Below are 19,979 nucleotides of genomic sequence, written 5' to 3'. Positions count from 1 at the left end.
ATATCACACATAGCCTCTCTAATAAGGAAGAGGAGTGCCAATCGTTTCACAGAAGCATTAAGGCCTCTAACATTAAGATTGATTCTATTAACCATTGGTCTGGCAGAGGAGAGGGCCTGGTATGCATCAAATAAACCTGTGTGTGAGCGTGGGATCTCCGGTAATTGAATACCATTTTAACTGATCTCATATTGGGGCAGGAGCGTCACAGAATTAAGCTAGCCAAAATGCAACTCCCCAGACCAGGGGGGTCTGGGGGCTCCTGATTTTAAGGCACACTGAATTGCGGGACAGCTACAAAGGCTCTCCTGCTGGTTAGCTGGCTGTATCCTATTTGAAATAAATTACACTAAGACTCAATTAGAACAGGGCCAAGAACATTGCCTACTACACTTGGGCACACAACCATTGCCTTCACCGTCACTACCATTGGATATAGCACTCAAATATTGGACGCTACCAAAACAATACACTGCAGTTCAGGTGCCATATGCCCCAAATATCCCCCTATGAAGCCTCCCCACCACATCAGAAACATTAGCAAAACGTAGACTTGCACCTAGGGAGCAGGATGCAGTAACATTGGTGGGAGGTCTTTTGGGAGATGGCCCTCTGATGACACGATGATTTCAGAAATACATATAACCTCACAAGCACTCTCTTCCTTACACACGCCAATGTCCTTAGATTAGTAGGAACGCAATGACTGCCAGATGTTCTGAAATCCTTGACCAATAAACTACGAAAGACACTCATTATGATTGAGCGCGGTCGACATTGAGTAAGATGGCTCTAAAAAGTTCTCAGAACCCAACTCATGGTCCCTTTGGTCCCACTATGAGAAAAATGGGAAACTGACATGGCCAAAACATTCTCCGATAAGGACTGGGAGATGGTTCTTGCATACTCCAGTATGGTGCCCAGTAACCTCAGATTTATATATATCCAATTCGCCACACTACATAGGTTATATACAACCCCTCACCAAATCAGCAGGATATACCCGATGGCTAATTCTGCCTGCCCCCGCTGCTGTGCGGAAGAGCAGATTTTCTTAACGTGCCGTGGGCATGCCCTCAGCTGTCATCCTACTGGGCCGGAATAAACAAAACACTCAGAGAAGTGACAGGCCTCACAAACAGGGATAACGCTGAACACTGTATACTGGGCCTACCCAAACGACCATGGGGCTCCAAGGTGGAAGAGAGATTTACAAAACTAGCATTATTGCTGGCAAAACGCCTGCTTACCAGGAGGTGGAAGTCACCGGTACCCCCTAGAATTGGGGAACGGCAGGCAGGGGTGTTGCAGAGTGTCAGGCTGTCTGACGGGAAGAGTTTAAAGGACACCCATTTCAATGGGATGGGATTTACTTATGGAAGGCTCCACAGCAGAAGAACCAGAACCCAGATATAAACGGACATATAATAAACTCAAGTGGCATAATTTGCACCCGATACTGACAGATGGACATATACTCCATAAGAGTATTAATATCGAGGATGCACATAAGTTGTCACCCAAGCACTAAAATGGCTACCCCTATTCTACCCTTCCAGTACAAACAGCTCACATTTTATGGACACAGCCAGTATTTTGTTGTTGTTGGGGAACCAGGAGGGAGAGTTATAGTAAAAGGGGTTGTTAGATCTTGGCAAAATATAACGTTGTAGAACAATATGTCATAATTCATCATAACAACATTGCTATGATATTTTTGCTGGGAAATGTGGTAATTGTGCTTTATTGCTATACTCCTGGATCCTGTAATGTTTACCCACAAAAAACAATAAAGGTTGGATCAAAAAAAAGTGTGCTATCCCTGGCAGTATTGTCAGTGGCAGATGTCTTCGGAGGAAGTAAGCATATATAGGTTTTCACAAAGGAAGGGATGGGAATTACAAAGAACATAGAAACAACCTAGGAACCCATGTAGTGAAACTTTGAGGGTCCATACCGATTGTCCAGGGTATGTCCATCACTATTGCTGAATCGGGTGGGGACCTCCGCCATGAAGATATCAGCTACTGATGGAGCGTCACAGCCCATGAGCTAATACCATCTGCAGAGGAAAGGTCAGGAACTCCATGTCGAGGTAATTCTGGTGGTAGCAGGCTTCCACAGGTTAACTCCGAACTGATACATAAGTAGTCACCGTATATCTCTGATGCATTATCAGGACATTGTAGGTGTCGCAGTAGTGCTGCTCATTCTTTGCAAGCCTCCGTTTCTGAGGGCTTGCATAGTTTACTTTTCTTTGGTTATGTTGAACGTTGTGAGCCCATTGAGGGGAATGTGGGATCCCTCAAATGTGAGTGGGCCGCGGGGGGGGGGTCAACAGAGAGCAATGACGTGTTCAGCAACAAGCTGGCCTCCTCCATAGTTCGGATGGATAGTGTCTCATTGTTCCACACGAATTGGAGGCAGAATGGGTGCCTCATTTGTATTTGATCCCCTTTTTGCAGAGGAAGTCAGTTTGGGGTTGTAAAGATCAGCAATGCCGTAATGTAAGAAAAGAGAGGTTCTGACACATCCCTAACCTGAGGCCCTCAAAGTCAGTGGTATTTTTGGCACATACCGCAGACAAGATTACCTCTTTTTGTCTATAGTAGTGCAAGCAAGTGAGGATGTCTTGAGCCTGACCTGGTGAGCTAGTCGGGCAGCCTGTCCTGTAAATGCTTTCAGGGACAATATCTTAATCCGCAGGCTCTGGCACCACATGATGGAAGAGGCGGGCAGCAGATGCTTTCAGGTTCTCCAGTACTGCCTGTAAAGGGACCCCTTCAATCCGGATATTGGAGCATCAAGATCTAATTTATAAGTCCTCCAGTTGATAGTGCAGTTCCAGATTCTTATCTCTCAGTTCAAGAAGTTCTCGGTGATGGGTATCCAGTTCCTCTTTATGGGAGTCATATGTTTGTTCAAGCAAATCCTGTCTTTGGGCTAGTTCTCCAACATCCATTCTGAGGTCTTTCACCTCTGACACTATTTCTCGTTCTTATTTGAGGGTTGCAAACTCCTCCCTAAGGACCCCAATCAGTTGCTCCAAAAAGGACTGTGTCACTGGAGCTCCGTCCACCAAAGTCACGTCCACCCCATCAGTCTGAGCCGGAGCGGGAGGCACTGCATTTGAGAGTTCTGTTCTTTTCGCAGGAGTTTTAACAAAGAGCTCCTTAAGGGATTTGTCTCTCTTAGTGTTGCGCTGGGAGGCCATTGTGAGGTAGGAGTCAGATCCTCCACATCCCAAACAAGCAGCAGCCTGGGGCTAGGAAGGCGTGTGATTGTACCCACTATCGTATAGTCAGACTAAATGAAAGCCTGTCCGTAACCAGCATGCCAGCATCGAGCACTGAAGAGTGCAAGACTGAAGTTCAGAAGCTCAGTTAAGGTCCCACTACCTGGTTCAGTCCAGTATCTCAGGGGGCATCGGTCACATAGAAGCTTCCACTCATCAGTTCGACCCCTCCTAGTAGCGGGTCCAGGTGGCTATAGAGTGGCAGTAGCAGAAAGGTCCAGGTGTGCAGTTGCATGCATGGGCCAGAAGTCTTGGGGAGGCTTTGGAGAGACTCCTCCTGTGCTATAAAATGGCCCATACTGGGCTACGCAGTTCCCTTACAGTTAGTTCTCATTTCTAGCGGGTGCCACAGTACTTCGGGGTTCTTTAGGCAGCACAATGTCTCTCTTCCCGTCCCCAGGCAGAATGCAGCAACTGAGGTGGCAGCCGGTCTCACGGGGTCAGCACTCCCCGGTATTACTTTCGCAGTGACCAGCAGCACTCATCAATGACAGGCTCTTCCCTGGGCCTACACACAGTCCCCCTCCTGCAACATCAGTCTGCAATCCTCTGGCCTCCGAAGCAGGCCGCAACTACCTCAGCTATGCAGGGGGGGGGGAATAACAGGGCAACTCTGGTCTCCTCCAGAAGTTGGAGTGCTGTGGCCAGAGGGGGCCTGTGCATCAGGCTGCGTGCCTGCCTACTTTGTTTTGCTCTCAGCCGGGCCAGTTATTCGGATCATGATCCAGAGGTTGGCGGTCATCTATGGCAGCAGAAGGAGGCCACCAGTCCTTTCCGAAGCACCAGCATTCACTGCTGACCCCAGGCCACAGGTAACATGCATTCTATGTCTCTAGTTAGGGGTCAGCAGGAAGCTGCAGGAGATCGGGCCAGGAGCACCCGCCATATTAGGAGTAGAGCCTCCAATCATCGCCAGGTTCCAAGAGCCGTGTGTCACCTCCGTTGGCAGAAAGGCTCTCTAGTGTTTTGACCTCAATCAGGGATGCAAATGTACTGCAATCCGGGTGCAGAGATGTCCCAGTAGTGAACAGATCTGCCCGTATACAGCAAACAGGAGGTGGAGCTCCAGTAAGGCACTCCTACACTAATGCCATCTTGGACACATCCCTTCACTCTGGCTGCTTTTTAAGGACAGTATTGCTTGCTGTGATGAAACTTCTCCTGCTGTCAGGTGGCTGCTCACAAAAGCTGAGTACATGTACAAGGTTGAGGAGAGGTGGGACATGTTTCTGCAAGACAAATCATAATTATATAGTGTCCTCAATCTGATAGAGACTTCTAGCAGTGGATTGCTTACCTTAGAATTCCTCAGCCGTCAGACTGGATCCAGAAAATCTTGAGCACTAGATCTGCATGCTGGTAGGTGTCATCCATCGTCTGCAACAAAATTGACACGCACAGTGCCCTGTAGGCACCACCCCAGCACACTTACATCAGTTCTTTTCTTTCAGCCCTACCAGAGCTGCTACAGTCATTTTTTTGGATGTTTTGTCAGCCTTTTTTGAGCTTGTCTCCCAGTATGCTAGGGGTGTCTCCTAAGACACCTATGGGGTTTAAAGCCTGTGGTTTGTGTCACAGAGAGAGGTCTGTGACAGACTCCACCTCGTTTTGCTTTGGTGCCTGGAGCCGGCCCGCAACTCCAAGACCTGTGGTGATTGTCGCACCATGAACCCCAAGACGCTTTGTGAGTGGTCCTTGAAATCCCTAGTCACCCGACGCCAGTCCACTCCATGACTCTCCAGGCCCTGGTTGCGTGGAAGGGCCTGGGTCGCAGGCCATCACCATTGCACTCGAAATCATCGTTGAGTACGTCCCACAAAAAATTAAAAAAAATTAAGAAGCCGGATGCGCTCTTCGATATTGCCACACCAGTCCAAGTCTTCATACGAGGCGTGTGGATGATGCCACATATCCAGGCCCTGCTCCCATGTGTCATCCCTGGAGCCTGATCCTGGGTCTGCTCTGCACCTCCCAGAATTTCCCAGAGCCAGTGACCCCTGCTCAGCTAAAGGAGGTCTTTACGGCCATGTACCTCATATTTTTGTGGGCGGACCCCTCCAGAGTGCCTTGCCTTTGGACCCCATGGGTTTGGCGGGTTTACACTCTGGGCGTCAGTTGGACCCCTTGCATCTGGTCCTGGATTGGCTCTGGTTGTGAGACCACAACCTTGCCCTGTGCCTTTTTTAGTGATGTCATTCCCAGCACCGTTGGTGCTGTGCAGGAGCGCTGACCCTGTCGTCATAACTGACTGATAGGGATTGGATTGGCGTCTACCAATGTCAACTCCGGCCGGACTTCTACCTTCCAAGTCGGAATCAGGGCCCTCTTTTTTTTTTTACAGGCCCTTTAAGGACTATGGTTGTGGAGGCTCTGAGGATCCTTTTCTCTACCCTAAACACTGAGAACAGCCTGAAGACAACTGGTCTGAAGAACTGGCAGACACCAGTGGATTGGTTGTCTCCCCAAACACTGGTTTAATCTCATCTGTTGTCTATATTGGAAGGGGCTTAATTTGCCATGGTGGTTGTGAGGGCGGCTGAGGTCCTGGACCTCATGCTGCCCTCTGTGGCAGTCAAGATGAATATCTTGACAGAAGTACTTCAGCTGGGAGTCACCTCCAGAGAACCTCCCCTCCCTTTTAATAAAGCGCCCACCGATGTCCTGCTTGTGGCATGTGCCAAGCGCTGTACAGGGGCTTCTGTGCACAGGCAAATTGATGCCCGTCGCTGCCCAGCTCCAGCAGAGCCATGGTCTGGTTGTTAGGTCGCTCCATGGCCCCATGCCAGCCCCCTTTTACCATTCGCCCCTTTCATGGCTACAGTAGTGGCCACTATCCTTATTCATTCCTTCCCAACCACCACGGCCACCAGGCTCCCCAGTCCTTTTGTGACCAGGGACGTGGCTCCCACAAGCCCTGTGGGGCCCAATGACAGAGGTCTGCTAAGTTTGCCACTTAAGGCAGTCATAGCCTCCAAAATGCTTTAGATTGCATATTTACAATCATGGATAACCAATTGATGGCAGGATGGCACCATCGGACAGATGGGTGCTCCAAATTGTTCAGTGGGGTTATACCTTCGCGTTTACAGAATCTCCACCATCCTTGACCCCTGTCCTCAGACCAGCTGACGGAGAATCACCTCTCTCTCCTTCGTCAGGAAGTGCTGGCCCTTTTGGCCAAAAGAGACATTGAGAGGGTGCCAGCATCAGAAGTAGGTCGTGGTTGCTATTTCTGCTACTTTCTGGTGCCCAAGAAGGACAGGCCTCAGCCCTATACTAGATCTGCGCTCCCTCAACTTCTTCTGAAAGAAGGAGAAATTAAAGATGCTCATGTTGGCTCAGGTCCTGTCTGCCCTGGAGACTCCATGATAACATTGGACTTGCAGATTGCCTGTTTTTACTCACTCATCCTGCCTTCCCACTGGCATTACCTGCGGTTCATGGTAGGCCACAAGCACTTTCAGTTCACTGTGCTCTCTTTTGGCCTCACCAGCACACCTTGGAGTGCTTTTGGGTGTTCACCAAGGTGATATTGGTGATTGTAGCACATCTGCGGAGGTCAGAGGTTCCAGTCTTGTCCTACCTCGACGACTGGCTGCTGAAGACGGGCTTGTCCAAGGCAGTCTTCTCCCACCTTCAGACTATGGCGGACCTCATGCATACTCTGGGGTTCACTATCAATGTGCTGCAGTCACAACTGACTCACTTTCATGTGCTCCTTTACATCAGGGCCAATCTGGACACAGTCCAGTTTTTGGCCTATACTCAAGAGTGGTGAGTCCAGGATATTAATGGTATGATTCTGATAGTTCAGCCTCTACCCTGGATTTCGTGAGACTGACTCTGAGGCTGCTGGGCTTCATGGATTCCTGCATGCTGCCGATAAAACATGCCGGCTGGCATATATGGGCTCTGCAGTGGGACCGGAAATCCCAGTGGCCACAGCATCAGGGGAATCTCTTTGACCTGGTCAACATATTGGAGGGAATGCAAAAGATCTGTAGAGGCGGTTGACGAATCACAACTGGGTCAGCAGCAGATCCCTTTCCCATCCCCAGCCAAAGCCGACTGTAGTGGCAGCTGTGTCACTTCTGGTTTGGAGCCACCATCTGGGAGCGATGGAGATCAAAGGACTCTGACCTCCACATCCTTTTGTAGTTGAGAGTGAATCACTTGGCTTTGAAAGTCTTTCTTCCTTCTATCTAGGGAAGGCTGGTTCGGGTGGTTACAGACAACACCACTGTCATGTGATATTGCAACAAGCAGGGTGAGGTGGGGTCTTGGACCCTGCATCCCAGAACATGGCTGGAACATCAGGACATGTTCCTGGTCGTACAACATCTGGAGGGTTCTTTGAATTTCAGATCAGACAAACTCAGCCATCCATGCCTCATGGATCACAAATGGCATTTCCATCCAGAGGGGGTGCAAGGTCTCATCAAAGAATGGGGAGAACCTCGGTTAGATCTCTTTGCCACCGCCAGGAACCTGCAATGTCAGCACTTCTGTGTGCTGGAAGGTGTCTCTCCCTCAGGGACACATTTCATCTTGAATGGTACTTAGGCCTCCTATACAAGGTTCTGCCAATTCTGCTCCCTCCCAAAGTTCTCAAGAAGATCAGGAACTACTGGGTCCCAATTCATTCTTATGGCCATGGATTGGGCATGGAGAGTATGCTATTCCGAAGTCGTCAGCATGAGCATTGGTCCTCTGTTCAGGCTGCCTTTTCAGGAGGATCTCCTGTCACAGGAACAGGGCAGGATCCTGCATCTGAACCTGCGTACACTCCAATCTCATTAATTCAGATTGAGCTGTAGTAGCTGACAGTTTTTGACCAAACCTTCAGAAGTCTATTATGTCATTGTGGCTGCCAGTCGTCCTCAATCAAGACAGTATACGCCTACCTTTGTGACAAATTTGTGGCTTGGTGTGCTACTACAAAATGTTGATCCACTCTCTGCACCTTTGTTTGAAGTGTTGTTTTTGTTTTTTCTTTAGCTTAGCAAGTCTTTGCATTAGGCACAGTTTAAAATAATACATTTGTCTCCACATTGGCTTTCTTGCAGTTGCCAGATCAGCCCAACATGTTCAAGTCACCTGTTGTAACCTGTTTTCACAAAGGCCATCAGCACGTTTCCTTCAAAAACCTTTGAATGACCCAATGGGACTATGAACTTAGTTCTGAGTTTGTATTTAAATGCTCGCCATTTGGGCCTATGTATAGCTATCAAAACATCCTTTTTAGTGGCCGTAACATCTGCTGGGAGGGTTAGCAAACTGCAGGCACTCTCTGTGCACCCTCCGTACACTACCTTTTTTCCAGAGAAGCTGATTCTAAGAACACATGCCTTTTTCCTGCCAAAAGTAGTGACACCCTTACATGTCGGCCAGACCATCACACTGCTGACCTTCTTTGCTCTGGCTCACCCTTCTAAAGAAGAGGAGAAACACCACCGCCTGGACCCAAAAAGAGCGTTATTGTTCTATATTGATTGTACCAAAGAGCATTGAGTGGACGATCAATTCTTCATGGGGTTAGCTGGGTCAAAGAAAGGAAAAGCCATGCAGACACAGACTATCTCCAGATGGATTGTACTCTGCATTAAAATCTGTTACACACTGGCCAAGAAGCAACCCCCTGAGGGCTTGTGGGCTCATTCCACCAGAGCCAAGGCTGCGATCACTGCCTTAGCATATGAAGTTCCTTTCCTTGATATCTGTCAGGCCGTGGTGTGGGCATCTCTGCACACCTTTACTAAGTACAACTGTCTGGACAGTCAGGTGTGTCATGATGGGCATTTTGCCCGTTTGGGCCTCTAGGACTTCTGGTCTGAATCTGTTCGCAGATGCATCTCCGGGGAGGTATTGCTTGTGTATGGCTAGAAGTCTTTGTCAGATTAACAACTTACCCTGCCTTCCGTAAGAACTCTATTTAGCTGCAGATTCCTTACTGACCCTCCCATCCTACCCGATCCTGCCAACGGATTTGTCCATTTATCATGATGATGCAGATCCTTAGTGTCTACACACTGGTCCATCAGCATTTTGTCTTGGCGCTGTGCTTCTGGTACGTAAATGTCATGAACAAAAACTGATGTCAGCTCGCTGGGTAGACAAATATGTAGGCACCGTGCATGTTACTTCCGATGTAGCCAATTAGTTCCACCTACTGGTTTGCAGAGGTAATGCTCAATATTTCTTGTATCCTGTCTGATGCCTGTGGAATATTCTAGGTTAAGGAATCAGAAGCTAGACAGAGTCCCTACCAGAAAAGGCATTACTGAAGGTAAGTAACATGTTCTTTAGTGTAATATAGGAAGATCTAACTGGTTAATCTGTTCTCTAGAAGACTTGTAGACTAAGGAATAGTCAGTCGTGTTAGACTACTGCTCCCCCATCACCACCAACATTTCATAGTTACCAGCTGGTGGTTAGTGATAAGTAAGTGGGGTCATAATCAGCAGAAGGAAGTTACAGGCGTGGTGAGCTGCACTAAAACAGGGGCATTGGTAGGTGAGAGGGGCAGTGATAGGGAGATGGACAGTGAGAGGAGACAGGAAGAGGTAGGAGTAACATACTGTAAGTGATAGGAGAGGCAAAGTGAGATGAATGGCGAAAGGCCATGAACGGAGAGATGATTTTAGACAGTGGCAGAGAGGTGGACATAGACAGTGACATAAGAAGTGTACTGTGATACAGGGTGTCACTGACAGGAAAAGTAAACCCTGTATGGAAAGGGGGCAATTACAGCAGGAGATTGCATTGACAGTAGAGGTTGACAGTGAGTTCTGAGGTGGTCATTAACAGGAGAGCTCTATACTGACAGGAAGAAGGGAGAGTGATGAGAGAGAGATGAGCACTGTTGGGAGAAGCAAATACAGGCAGGCAAGGGGTCAGTGATGGGAGAGATGTATAATGATTGTAGAGGTCGACAGACAGTGGTGGGGGAGATTCACAGTGACAGAAAAGGTGGACACTGACATTTGACAGAAATACTTGGGAAACATTAACATTCATGGGAGTAGTGGGCAGATTGGTGGACAGTGAAATGAGAGAGGAACAATGGTTTATGTGCCTCATGATGAGGCTGTGACTGGGAGATGACCACGAGTGTTGTGAGTAAGAGTGCGAGTGGGCACTGAAAATAGAAGACCCACTTCAAAGAAAAGAGGAATGAAGGGCAGAGGATCTGTCCTCTGTTCCTAGTGCTTCAGTAAACTCTTCTGTGGCCAGTATTTTACTGTGCTTTGATCACCACACCACTGTCTGCCAAAGTTTGAGGATGACACACCACAGAAGTTTTTGGCCAGCACAGTCTGACACCACCCTCATTAACAAACTATGTTAGGTCCGCCAGTTCTGAGAGAACTACTACCTTGGTACGCCGAGCTAGTCTAAACCCGGCCTGGAAAGGGTCAAGTTTGTGATTAGCCTTGATAGCGTTATGAAGCTGTATATGATCAAGTCTTTCCAGTAGTTTTCCCATAAAGGACAGTACAGATATGGGCCAAAAATTATTCTTGTCTCTTGTCCCTAGAGAAGGTTTTTTTTACGTTTAAGAAGGAGCTTTACAGTTGCAGTTAACAAATAATTTGACCATGCCTTTGATCAGTTTTTGAGCACATTGATTTTATAAGAGCTGGTAGGCAGATATCCGAGGGAGGGCCAGAATGCTCACAGCAAGCTAGAGAGGGCACAGTGTTTTCACTTGAGGCAGGAGAACATGGCAAAGCTGGTCCCTAGTCTTGGAAATTTGATTCAGACTTGTATCTTACATTAAGACTATTTTACATAATTTATGATTTCAGTTCTGATTTGGCTATCATATTGTCAAAAAAAGATGCCAGTGCTTTGCATACGGTGATTGAATGCTCAGATGGTGATTGTGTTACTGGATTTTGTAGATCTACATTAATTATGTAGAGCTCTTTAGATAGGTTTGGAGCACTGAAGATAGGTTAAGAGAACTAAAGCGTTAGATAAACTGATCTGCTTCTTGTCGGCCACCATACTGGCTGGTGGCTGGATCCTAGCCTTCCTGCAATTTCTTTTCACTTGGCAGATGGTGAGCTTGGACTGGCCTTATCTGCTGAGAACCTTGTTTGGACTTTGCTCTCACATTTGCCTTGCATTTAGTTGCTGGGATGCAAGGGTCTAGGTATTTGGCCAGAATTTAAATTATTTAGCAGAAATGTTGGATCATCTCCAGGGAGATCGTTGAGTAAGTCTGCAAATGAGTGATGTTAGTACACCTTCCAGTTATCAATGGTGAAAGATTTCCAATTCCATTCATTGTGATTGGGTTAGGGTGGTTTAGGACACACTAAGGTGTTGATCCCAAATTAATTCCATGGTTATCTATCCAAGGGAAGAGGGTTGGATCCTTTTACTTAAATGTATCAAGTTGGGATAAAATGAGGTGTAGGAGATACCCTGCTTGATGTTTTCCCGATATGTTGATCAGGGGCAGGGTGAAGAGTACCAGATCTTCTAGCAGAGTCAATGCCTGGTCAGTGTGCTGATTAAATTACAGTGTATAAAATATCCCTGGGCTTAAAGATTATTAAGTTCTAGGGTCATGACACAATTAGTGCTGAGAAGATAAAGTTTGGTGAATTGTATGTACATTGGTATGAAATTGAAATGACTGTTGCTAGAGGAAGAAATGCTAAGAAGTTCTATTTGAGTTTGATTCTGGTTTTCCTGTTCTTCAGCCATGATGTTCTGTCTTGTCAACTCTTTTGCTGATAGATTCTTTAAATTAACTTGGACGAACTCATCATGAATTGTGGCACCATATTCCTTGAAGCCATGTCTGTCTAGAGACAGTTATGCTACTGATGTTATGTGAGGTGGGGAGGTGAGGAGAGGCCATGGTTAGATAGTGCTGTGTGAATGTACTGAGTCTGTTCATGAGGCTAGCATATCATCTTTTGACTCTTCCAGAGCTGTCCACAGGGTGTCACAGTGGTCAGCAGTTGGGTATTTATGGACACCTTTGGATCCATCTATGTGAAGAGCTCATATTTCAGCCTAGGCCAAGTGCAACATTATTGTGCGCCAGGATTGAAATGAAGAAGTAGAGGGTGCTCTCCAGTGGGATATGATCATCTGTTTTGCCAGCACACAGGATTTCCCTGTAAGCAGGAGAGGTGCTTGAGTATGATTTAATAAGACATGGAACATTTAACTGCAATAAGATGCTCAGGATGGATAATCCCACAGTTTTTGACATAATTAGACTGTGGGGCGATGCAACACAAACAAGATGCAGAGGCCCCTCGGAGAACATTTAATTTAACCCAATGTGGAGGGATAAGGTCTTCAAAGGATAAGCATTGAATCGTTTGAACCTGGCATTTCAAGAGACTGTGCACGGTTATACAAGAGCCTCAGCCCATTCTTTTCCATGGAAAGGTATCCCGAGTTCAGTCTCCCAAATAATTCTTAGATATAGAAGGCGGACTTCCAGTTGGGTCTGTTTCACTTTATATAACCAACTGATACATCTTCTGCCTGCTCCCATTGTATATATAGTGTGGGTAGGTAGATGAGTCTCAAGCTCTACTTCTGGGATCACCTATTTGGTGTGAACAAGGTGAAGCGGGAAGTCATAGGTCAGAAATTGAACTTCATGCAAAACGTTCTATTCTATAAGTCTGAAAGGATTAGAGGAGTCTGTTTCAGAATAGGTCACCTAGGGCAGTGGTTCTTGACCTTTTGACATCTGTAGACCCCCACTTATTCATTACTGGAACCCGAGGTTGCCCACTGAGTCATTATTGGAATCCAGGGGCCCCCATTGAGTCCTTACTGAAAGTCAGAGTCCCTTTTGATAATTTGAACCTAAAAACAATTCACGAAAAAATACAGAAACAAGTATTTTTCAATCCTTCAGAAAATATGATATATTTTTTTTAATTCACAAAACATGTAAAAAATGTATTTGAATCAGAAAGTTGGAGCTTGCCTTGATTCACTTGAGGCCAGTCATCGTCCACACTATATCTGTTTGATGCAAATGAACTGTTTCCTCAAATCAGTCTGAGGATTCTATATTAATTTCTAGCCATCAATTTCAAATTTCTTCACATTTCCAGAATGTTTTAAAATGTTCAGTTTTACATTTTGCACCTTTATTAATTATACACTTTCATAAACTGCTAATATTATTCAATTTTCAAAGCAGTCATGCACCCCTTCAGTTGGCTTTGCAGATCCCCAAGGGTCTCCGGACCTCATGTGAAGAACCACTGATGTAAGGTGTCCACCACAGCCACTTGCCAATGTATCAAGGATTTCTTAGTTAAGAAAGGGTATTTATGCAGAAACCCCAGCAACAAACAGTATGTTCGGAGCATATGGAGATGGGGATCTCTTAAGGAGGGGGAGGCGCGCAAGACAGCAGAGTGCCACTATGACCAGATGGGGCGACCAGAGGGGCAAGTCAGATCCAGGAACTACATAATTCGGGCAAGTGAAGTGGTCTAAGGACCGCACCAGTTTCATCCAGGGGCAAACCCTAGAGCCAACCATTTAAACTGTACTACAGGGCCATAGGCCTCAAAGTTAGAAGCACCCAGACCTCGCTGGTCAGTGGAGAGCTGCAGCAAAGTTGTAGCCATGGCCACTTAACAACGCCCACTAGACCATACAAGGTCTCGCAAGAGCATATCCCGGACTCTGAAAAAGCACTGAGTAAGATAGACTGGGATGGTTGCAAAATAATAGAGCGGTCTTGGCAGCACAACCATCTTATAGATGGCAGTGCAGCGATGGTTGAGAGGGGTAGTGACCTACAAAAGGTCACCTGACCTCAGAATTAACTGCTCATGTCATGTTACGCTCCCGTATGCCTTCTTTCGCATGGAACATTTAAATGCTCAGATTTCGAAACATGGTACCTTACCAACGTACAGGCAATCTCTCTGGGAGATGTTTATATCCAGACTTAACTGTGAGCAGAGTGAGTAGATAATACAGTATGTCCAATTTCAAGGCTCCTGAATTATTTCTCAATAGACAATTTACTGTTTTTTCCCCTCAAAAATGTACAAATGTATGAGCTCTAATATTGTTTTGAATAATTTCTACAGGGGATTACTGACACAGCACAGACCATCTATGAAACTGCTGCACGGGAGCATGAGAACCGAGGTGTCACTGGTGCAGTTGGAGGAGTCCTTCGTCAAATTCCACCTGCTGTGGTAAAGCCATTCATTGTTGCTACAGAAGCCACCTCAAATGTTTTAGGTGGGATGAGAAATCAGATCAGACCAGATGTCCGCCAGGAAGAATCACAAAAATGGCGCCAAGGGGAGGATTGATGTCTTCTCTCCTGAGCAATGTGATGATAGTGCAAGCTCTGCGATTCAAAACATTGGGATCAAAGGATATTAACCAAGACTGTTGCACTCCATTAAATTATGCTTTGTTTAAGATTAGCCACGTTTCCTTGTTCATACAGTGGACCCTTTAAACAAGAACTCCTTTGATCTTGACAACCGGAATTTCTACTCTTCATAGAGCTATGATTTGGCATATGAGATTGAAATGGGTACCTGGTGCCAAACAGGATGTGACAAAACGTGGCATAGTTTTCCAATTTAGTTATGGTTTTGCATTAGTGGCATTCCCATATTCTAATGCTTTAGGTGATATAGCAAGCAGTTCCTTGTGATTGCTGTGACAGTAATGATTAATGTTACATGGGCATGCTCAAAAGGCATATATCTTCGAAGCGTCTCCATTTGCACACAGATTGGACACTAGAGACTATTAACTATAGCATGAGATGTAGAAGACATATGTCATGAATGCAAGACATCTTCCCTATTCTCTGACTGCCCATGTTTACACTATATGCAACATTCATCGACACAACAAAGTTTGGACGCTTGAGACACGTCATTAAGAACCTACAGAGACATTATGGTAACTTCTAAACACTTGGATGCCTACATTTATAGGTTATAGAAGTGCCTAAATGCTGCAGCCATTTTCTGTTGTATTGTACATTTAAAAACGTAAACTTGTACATTGTGATTGTTAATAGTGTGAATAAAATAGCATGTTAAAAGTCTTATATACGATTCAAATATGTAAGCAGAAGTTCTGAGGGAAATAAAAATGTTGTGAGTAAATAAAACTATTTATGGAAATAAAAATGACTTATCTAAGCTGCTCAGTTAACTCTCGACATACTCGACTCATTGGTTTAGTCACTTCTTATTTCACATGTAAATCCTGACTGTTGGTCAGATGGGATCATCTCAAAGCTTAAACGGTGGAAGACTTGGCAAACTCATTGCAGGTGAACACCAAGTACAATTCTACACTTTGTTGCAAATAGGTGGCTCAGAAAGATAAAGAGCTAGGGAAGATGGGAAAGAGAGACACAACTTCTCAAATGAAATGTCCCCCGAGTCGTCTAGATCTACTTGGTATTTTCTTGGTATGCATTCGAACACTTTTCACTACAATTTAGGAAATGAACAGGGGACTAAAAACAAATCCCCAGAGAGCACAACACTACACTATAAACAGCAAACAAATACCACACAGGAGCTTACGCTAACTGGGCTTATTGTTGATGCGCCTGTTATTTCTAAATAACGTTATGCTTTGTGATTCACCATGTATGTTTCCTATTCATATGGAACAATGCAAAATCGCTGCACATATTTTTTTAGATAAGCTTTCCATGTGAAAACAGCAAATGTATAATTTATTCGAAGGTCTGGCCCAGTGCATGAATGAGCTGTAGTATCGTTATAGTCTTTTGTAACATTATCTCATTCCTGTAATCCCAAAGGAGGAAAAATATATAAAATCTGCTTTTAGCCATATGTGAACCTATCCTGTACCGCTAGAAAAAAAAACATTGAAAATATAATTATTTCGCAAATTGTTTTTCATTGCAATCGTTTATCTGAAAACTAAGAAAGTTTCTTAGACTCTTTTTACATAACATCCATTGTTTCCCGTCTTTCACATCCAGGATCACGGAGCGGGCAATTGTATTCGTTTTTCTCATATAATCCAATGGATTGTCAATGGACCCTTTAGGGGTGTTTGGGCAGCCCGGCTTTATGAGAAACAACGTATGTTTTGATATCCTAAACGTTATGCAATAGTTGGTAAATAGTTGTATGAATAACAATTCAGAATTCCTCAGTTGAGGCATTCTCAATGTTAAACTAATGTTACCTCCTAGAAATAGTACTGAGAGCTAGCTGTATGTGGAAGAGTTTATACTATTTTAGTTACCATTTAGATACCCTGTATTAAACGGTTAATTACAAAATGTATTTAAACGATTAACAATTAACAATGGTAGATTTTGAGTCTGCCTTTCATAGGCTTTGATGAACGAAATGCATGACAGCAGTATTCGCCCACTTTTACGTGCATTTATATTTTCAGATTAAAACGCACACTGCTACTATGCTCCAGCAGGTCATTCTTCATAAAAGTAAGACAAATTATGTTGCTAACAAAAGAAGTCTTCACCTTTGTGGTATACTTTTTAACTCAATGTCTAGATTATAATATCTGTTTACAGCCATTACTGCAGAGAAAAGGGGGCACTCAACATATTTGTGGTGCTTTATTTTCACATGTTCAATAACACTTTACTGTTTGATGAACTGCTAATAGATTGGTGAAGTAAATAGACTAGCTCCCATTTGTAAACATGTCAATGAACTGAGTGTAGTTGCTCACATAACTATTGCAATAATACTATTAATAACAACTCTTGTTGCTAGACCTCTGTCTTTTATAAGAATATGTAGAAATGCCCAGTCTTCTTAACTCAATATATCAATTAGAGTATGTCAAATATGCCAAGTCCCGGCATGCAATGGTGTATATAGAGTATTAGGTAAACAGTGCAAAACAATAAATCTGGAAAGCAACCAGGGGTTTGAGCTTTAATAACATAAAACAAAGGTAAAACATTGGCAGGAAATCTTCATGCCTGCAGCTTTATGAGCTAAATCCCATCAATTACTGATATTTCACTGTGCTGTAAAACAGAATAGAAATTACTTAACTTCTTAGCTGTGTTTAATAACATTTGGATTTCATTCACATTTCAACTTTGAACTATCAGAGCGTTCATAGGACACACTTCATTAGGAAATGGCATTCATTATTTAGTAGCCATCAGTAATAAGGTAGTATCTCTGCACATGACCGCACTTCTAAATGAGGACAAGGACAGATTTGACTGTTTAGTGTGACGTTAGGGGCTCTTTAAAGTGAATTAGTATTGCAGAAAAGTTAATGTTGTAGAAGGAGGAAAACCAACTAGCCATTAATTTGTATTTAAGCATGTGCCTAGGCCAGGAAGCAGCAAGATCCTGTACAGAGGTTTTTGTGCTATTTGAAAAAATAGACCTATGCCCTCAGATGGTAATATGTTTTGGGCTATATATGACAGCAATAAACAAGGGTTTACTGCTCTGGTTTATTCAACATAATTGTGTATTTATGAATTACTTGATTGCCAACAATGTTTGGTATTTATAATGTTGGAGATTCATTTTTCAAGAGTTCACTGTGTCATCTGTGTTGAGTGGTTCACTATAGGAGAAGCACATATCCAGCAAACTTAAAATTTAGCCAAACATTGTTTTTTAGTACCTGGAGTGGAGTCGCTACTAACTTTCTTTTCAAGAGGGTCACAAAATCTTTATTGTAAAAATCATAAAAAAACAAGTTAGGAGGGATATCACCAGTGATATAGATGCATTCCTGTAGTTCATTCTGTCCAAAGCTTTTACTTGTAGCTCAGTAATAGATTTGAATAATTTCTAGAGACTTGTTTGGAAAGATTGCTTTTAAATAACTAGTATTTTTTTAGCTTCCTCGGTTATTTCGTCAGGTGTTGACGGTTTATATTTCTGTCCTGAACTCACTTTTGGGACTGGTCCACTGATGTAAGTTGTCAAAGTGTGCTTATAGGACCAGCATTAATGCCAGCTGATTGGCACAAATATTTAAATAGAGCCAGTGTCTTATTACCCTGCTGGAGGTTTTTTTATTGCTGGGTCGTCCTAACTGAATCTCCCCAGTAAGCTGAACAGTGACATTTTATGGTTGTTGGTGAACGTATTGAAAAGTTTTTTTTTAAAGTAGCAATTTTATAATGTACTGCCAAATTTAGCAGCAGTCAGTAGTTCAAGAATTACAAGTAATGGTAAGTTTTCTGCCCTTTTAAATAGCAATATAGTTTGGACATACTGTTGGGAACCCTTCAAAACAATTAGTGACTATTAATTTCAAAAGTCATTGTTTGGCAATGTTACTACCAAAGTACTAATGTCTGCAGATAACTAATGGAGCATAAAGGGCAGGAAATGTATCCGTGCATGGACGATGTTTACTGGCTAAAAACAGAAAATTTGAAATTGGCAGTCTTTTCCCAGTTTCGCCATTTCTCAAAGTGGTAATGGAGCAGTGAATCTCAGTCAACAAATCGTCACTGGGACATGGGCGTTTTCCTTCTGTCACTTTGCTGAGATGTGCTGGCCAATATGTATTTTTGTAACTAATTTTGCAGTCACCAACAACGACAACTTGGATGTGTCAAGTATAGGATATTTTGATCTTCACAGTTGCATAGTGATTGATTGCTGATGTATAGAAGGCAGTTTTGAATGTTTAATAGCAAAAGAGTCATTCTGAACAAATAGAATGTAAGGAGTCAAATGTTATAGTCCTCGTTTTTAAAATTCAAACTTACACCTTCAGTTAAGAAACATAACAGCCTGTCACTAATGTGTGCTGTCAAGAAGATATTGGTTTCTAAATTGTGAAGTTGTGAGAATCATCTTGGTATTAATGTGCAATTTCAGAAAGTTTCTTGTAGGGCACTGGGATGACCCCTCAGGGTGTAGTGTGGTAAATACATCATTCACAACATACTTTCTTAACAATGAAAGCAGCACACACATATTAATTTAGATAAAACACAGAACCGTTTAGTTTGAAATCTTATTTGATCACATTTCTTACAAGTATAATTATTTTCATGCAATACATATGTAGAACTCTTTACAATAAGTGGACCTTTTCTTGCTTCCTTCTCGCCAGATCCCTGTAGCTGCTGCTGTAATAATTTGATGGGTTTCCTCTGAGATATATGAATTAATGTTCCTAATAGTGATTTATGTGACCTGCAGGTATGTTTGTTATATGTTGGGTGAATATTTCTAGACCAGCATTTGCTTTGTGTTTCTAGCTGTTTGCGTATCTTTTCATTTACCACTGAATGTTGATTACGTCTCAATTGTGTAAGATCTGAACTCTTTAGCATTTGCTCATAATGTATGTCCTTGCAATTCTATTGTAATGAGTCAAGTTAAATTGTTTTCTCTGTCTTGTTATGTAAGTATTTTTCTCCAATTTCTTCGCTGGAAATAGGGTTGTGGCATTGTGTATGTGTGTTTGTATATAGTTTTCAAGTGTAAAGACTCTCTGTACAACCATCTACTTGAAAATCTCTTTTGAAGGGATTTAAAACATGTTTTAAAAACCTGGTTTTGCTAAAAGTACTATAAAGTATATGTTTGGAAAATGCTATTTTTACATCACATTTTACCTTCTCCAACCTTGTTATATTTTTCCAATGTTGATGATATTGAAAATCAAGCCCTTTGTTGCATTTGGATTTTTT

At 43.6% G+C, this 19,979-nt stretch overlaps 1 protein-coding gene across 2 annotated transcripts in view; it reads left to right on the top strand.

Annotated features, from left to right (window-relative positions):
- Positions 1-19,387, top strand: part of ATG2B (autophagy related 2B) — an 860,766-nt gene extending 841,379 nt beyond the window's left edge. For both annotated transcript variants that reach the window (XM_069208269.1, XM_069208268.1), the window contains exon 42: positions 14,392-19,387. In XM_069208269.1, the coding sequence (XP_069064370.1) occupies positions 14,392-14,622 (231 nt within the window). In that variant the 3' untranslated portion in view covers positions 14,623-19,387. The remainder of the gene's footprint in view (positions 1-14,391) is intronic.
- Positions 19,388-19,979: the final 592 nt, after the last annotated feature.

The sequence above is a fragment of the Pleurodeles waltl genome, chromosome 9 (genome assembly GCF_031143425.1).
Source record: "Pleurodeles waltl isolate 20211129_DDA chromosome 9, aPleWal1.hap1.20221129, whole genome shotgun sequence".
NCBI classification, from domain to species: Eukaryota; Metazoa; Chordata; class Amphibia; order Caudata; family Salamandridae; genus Pleurodeles; species Pleurodeles waltl.
Note: the sequence above shows the minus strand (reverse complement) of the source record. Positions and strands in the feature narration are given on the sequence as shown.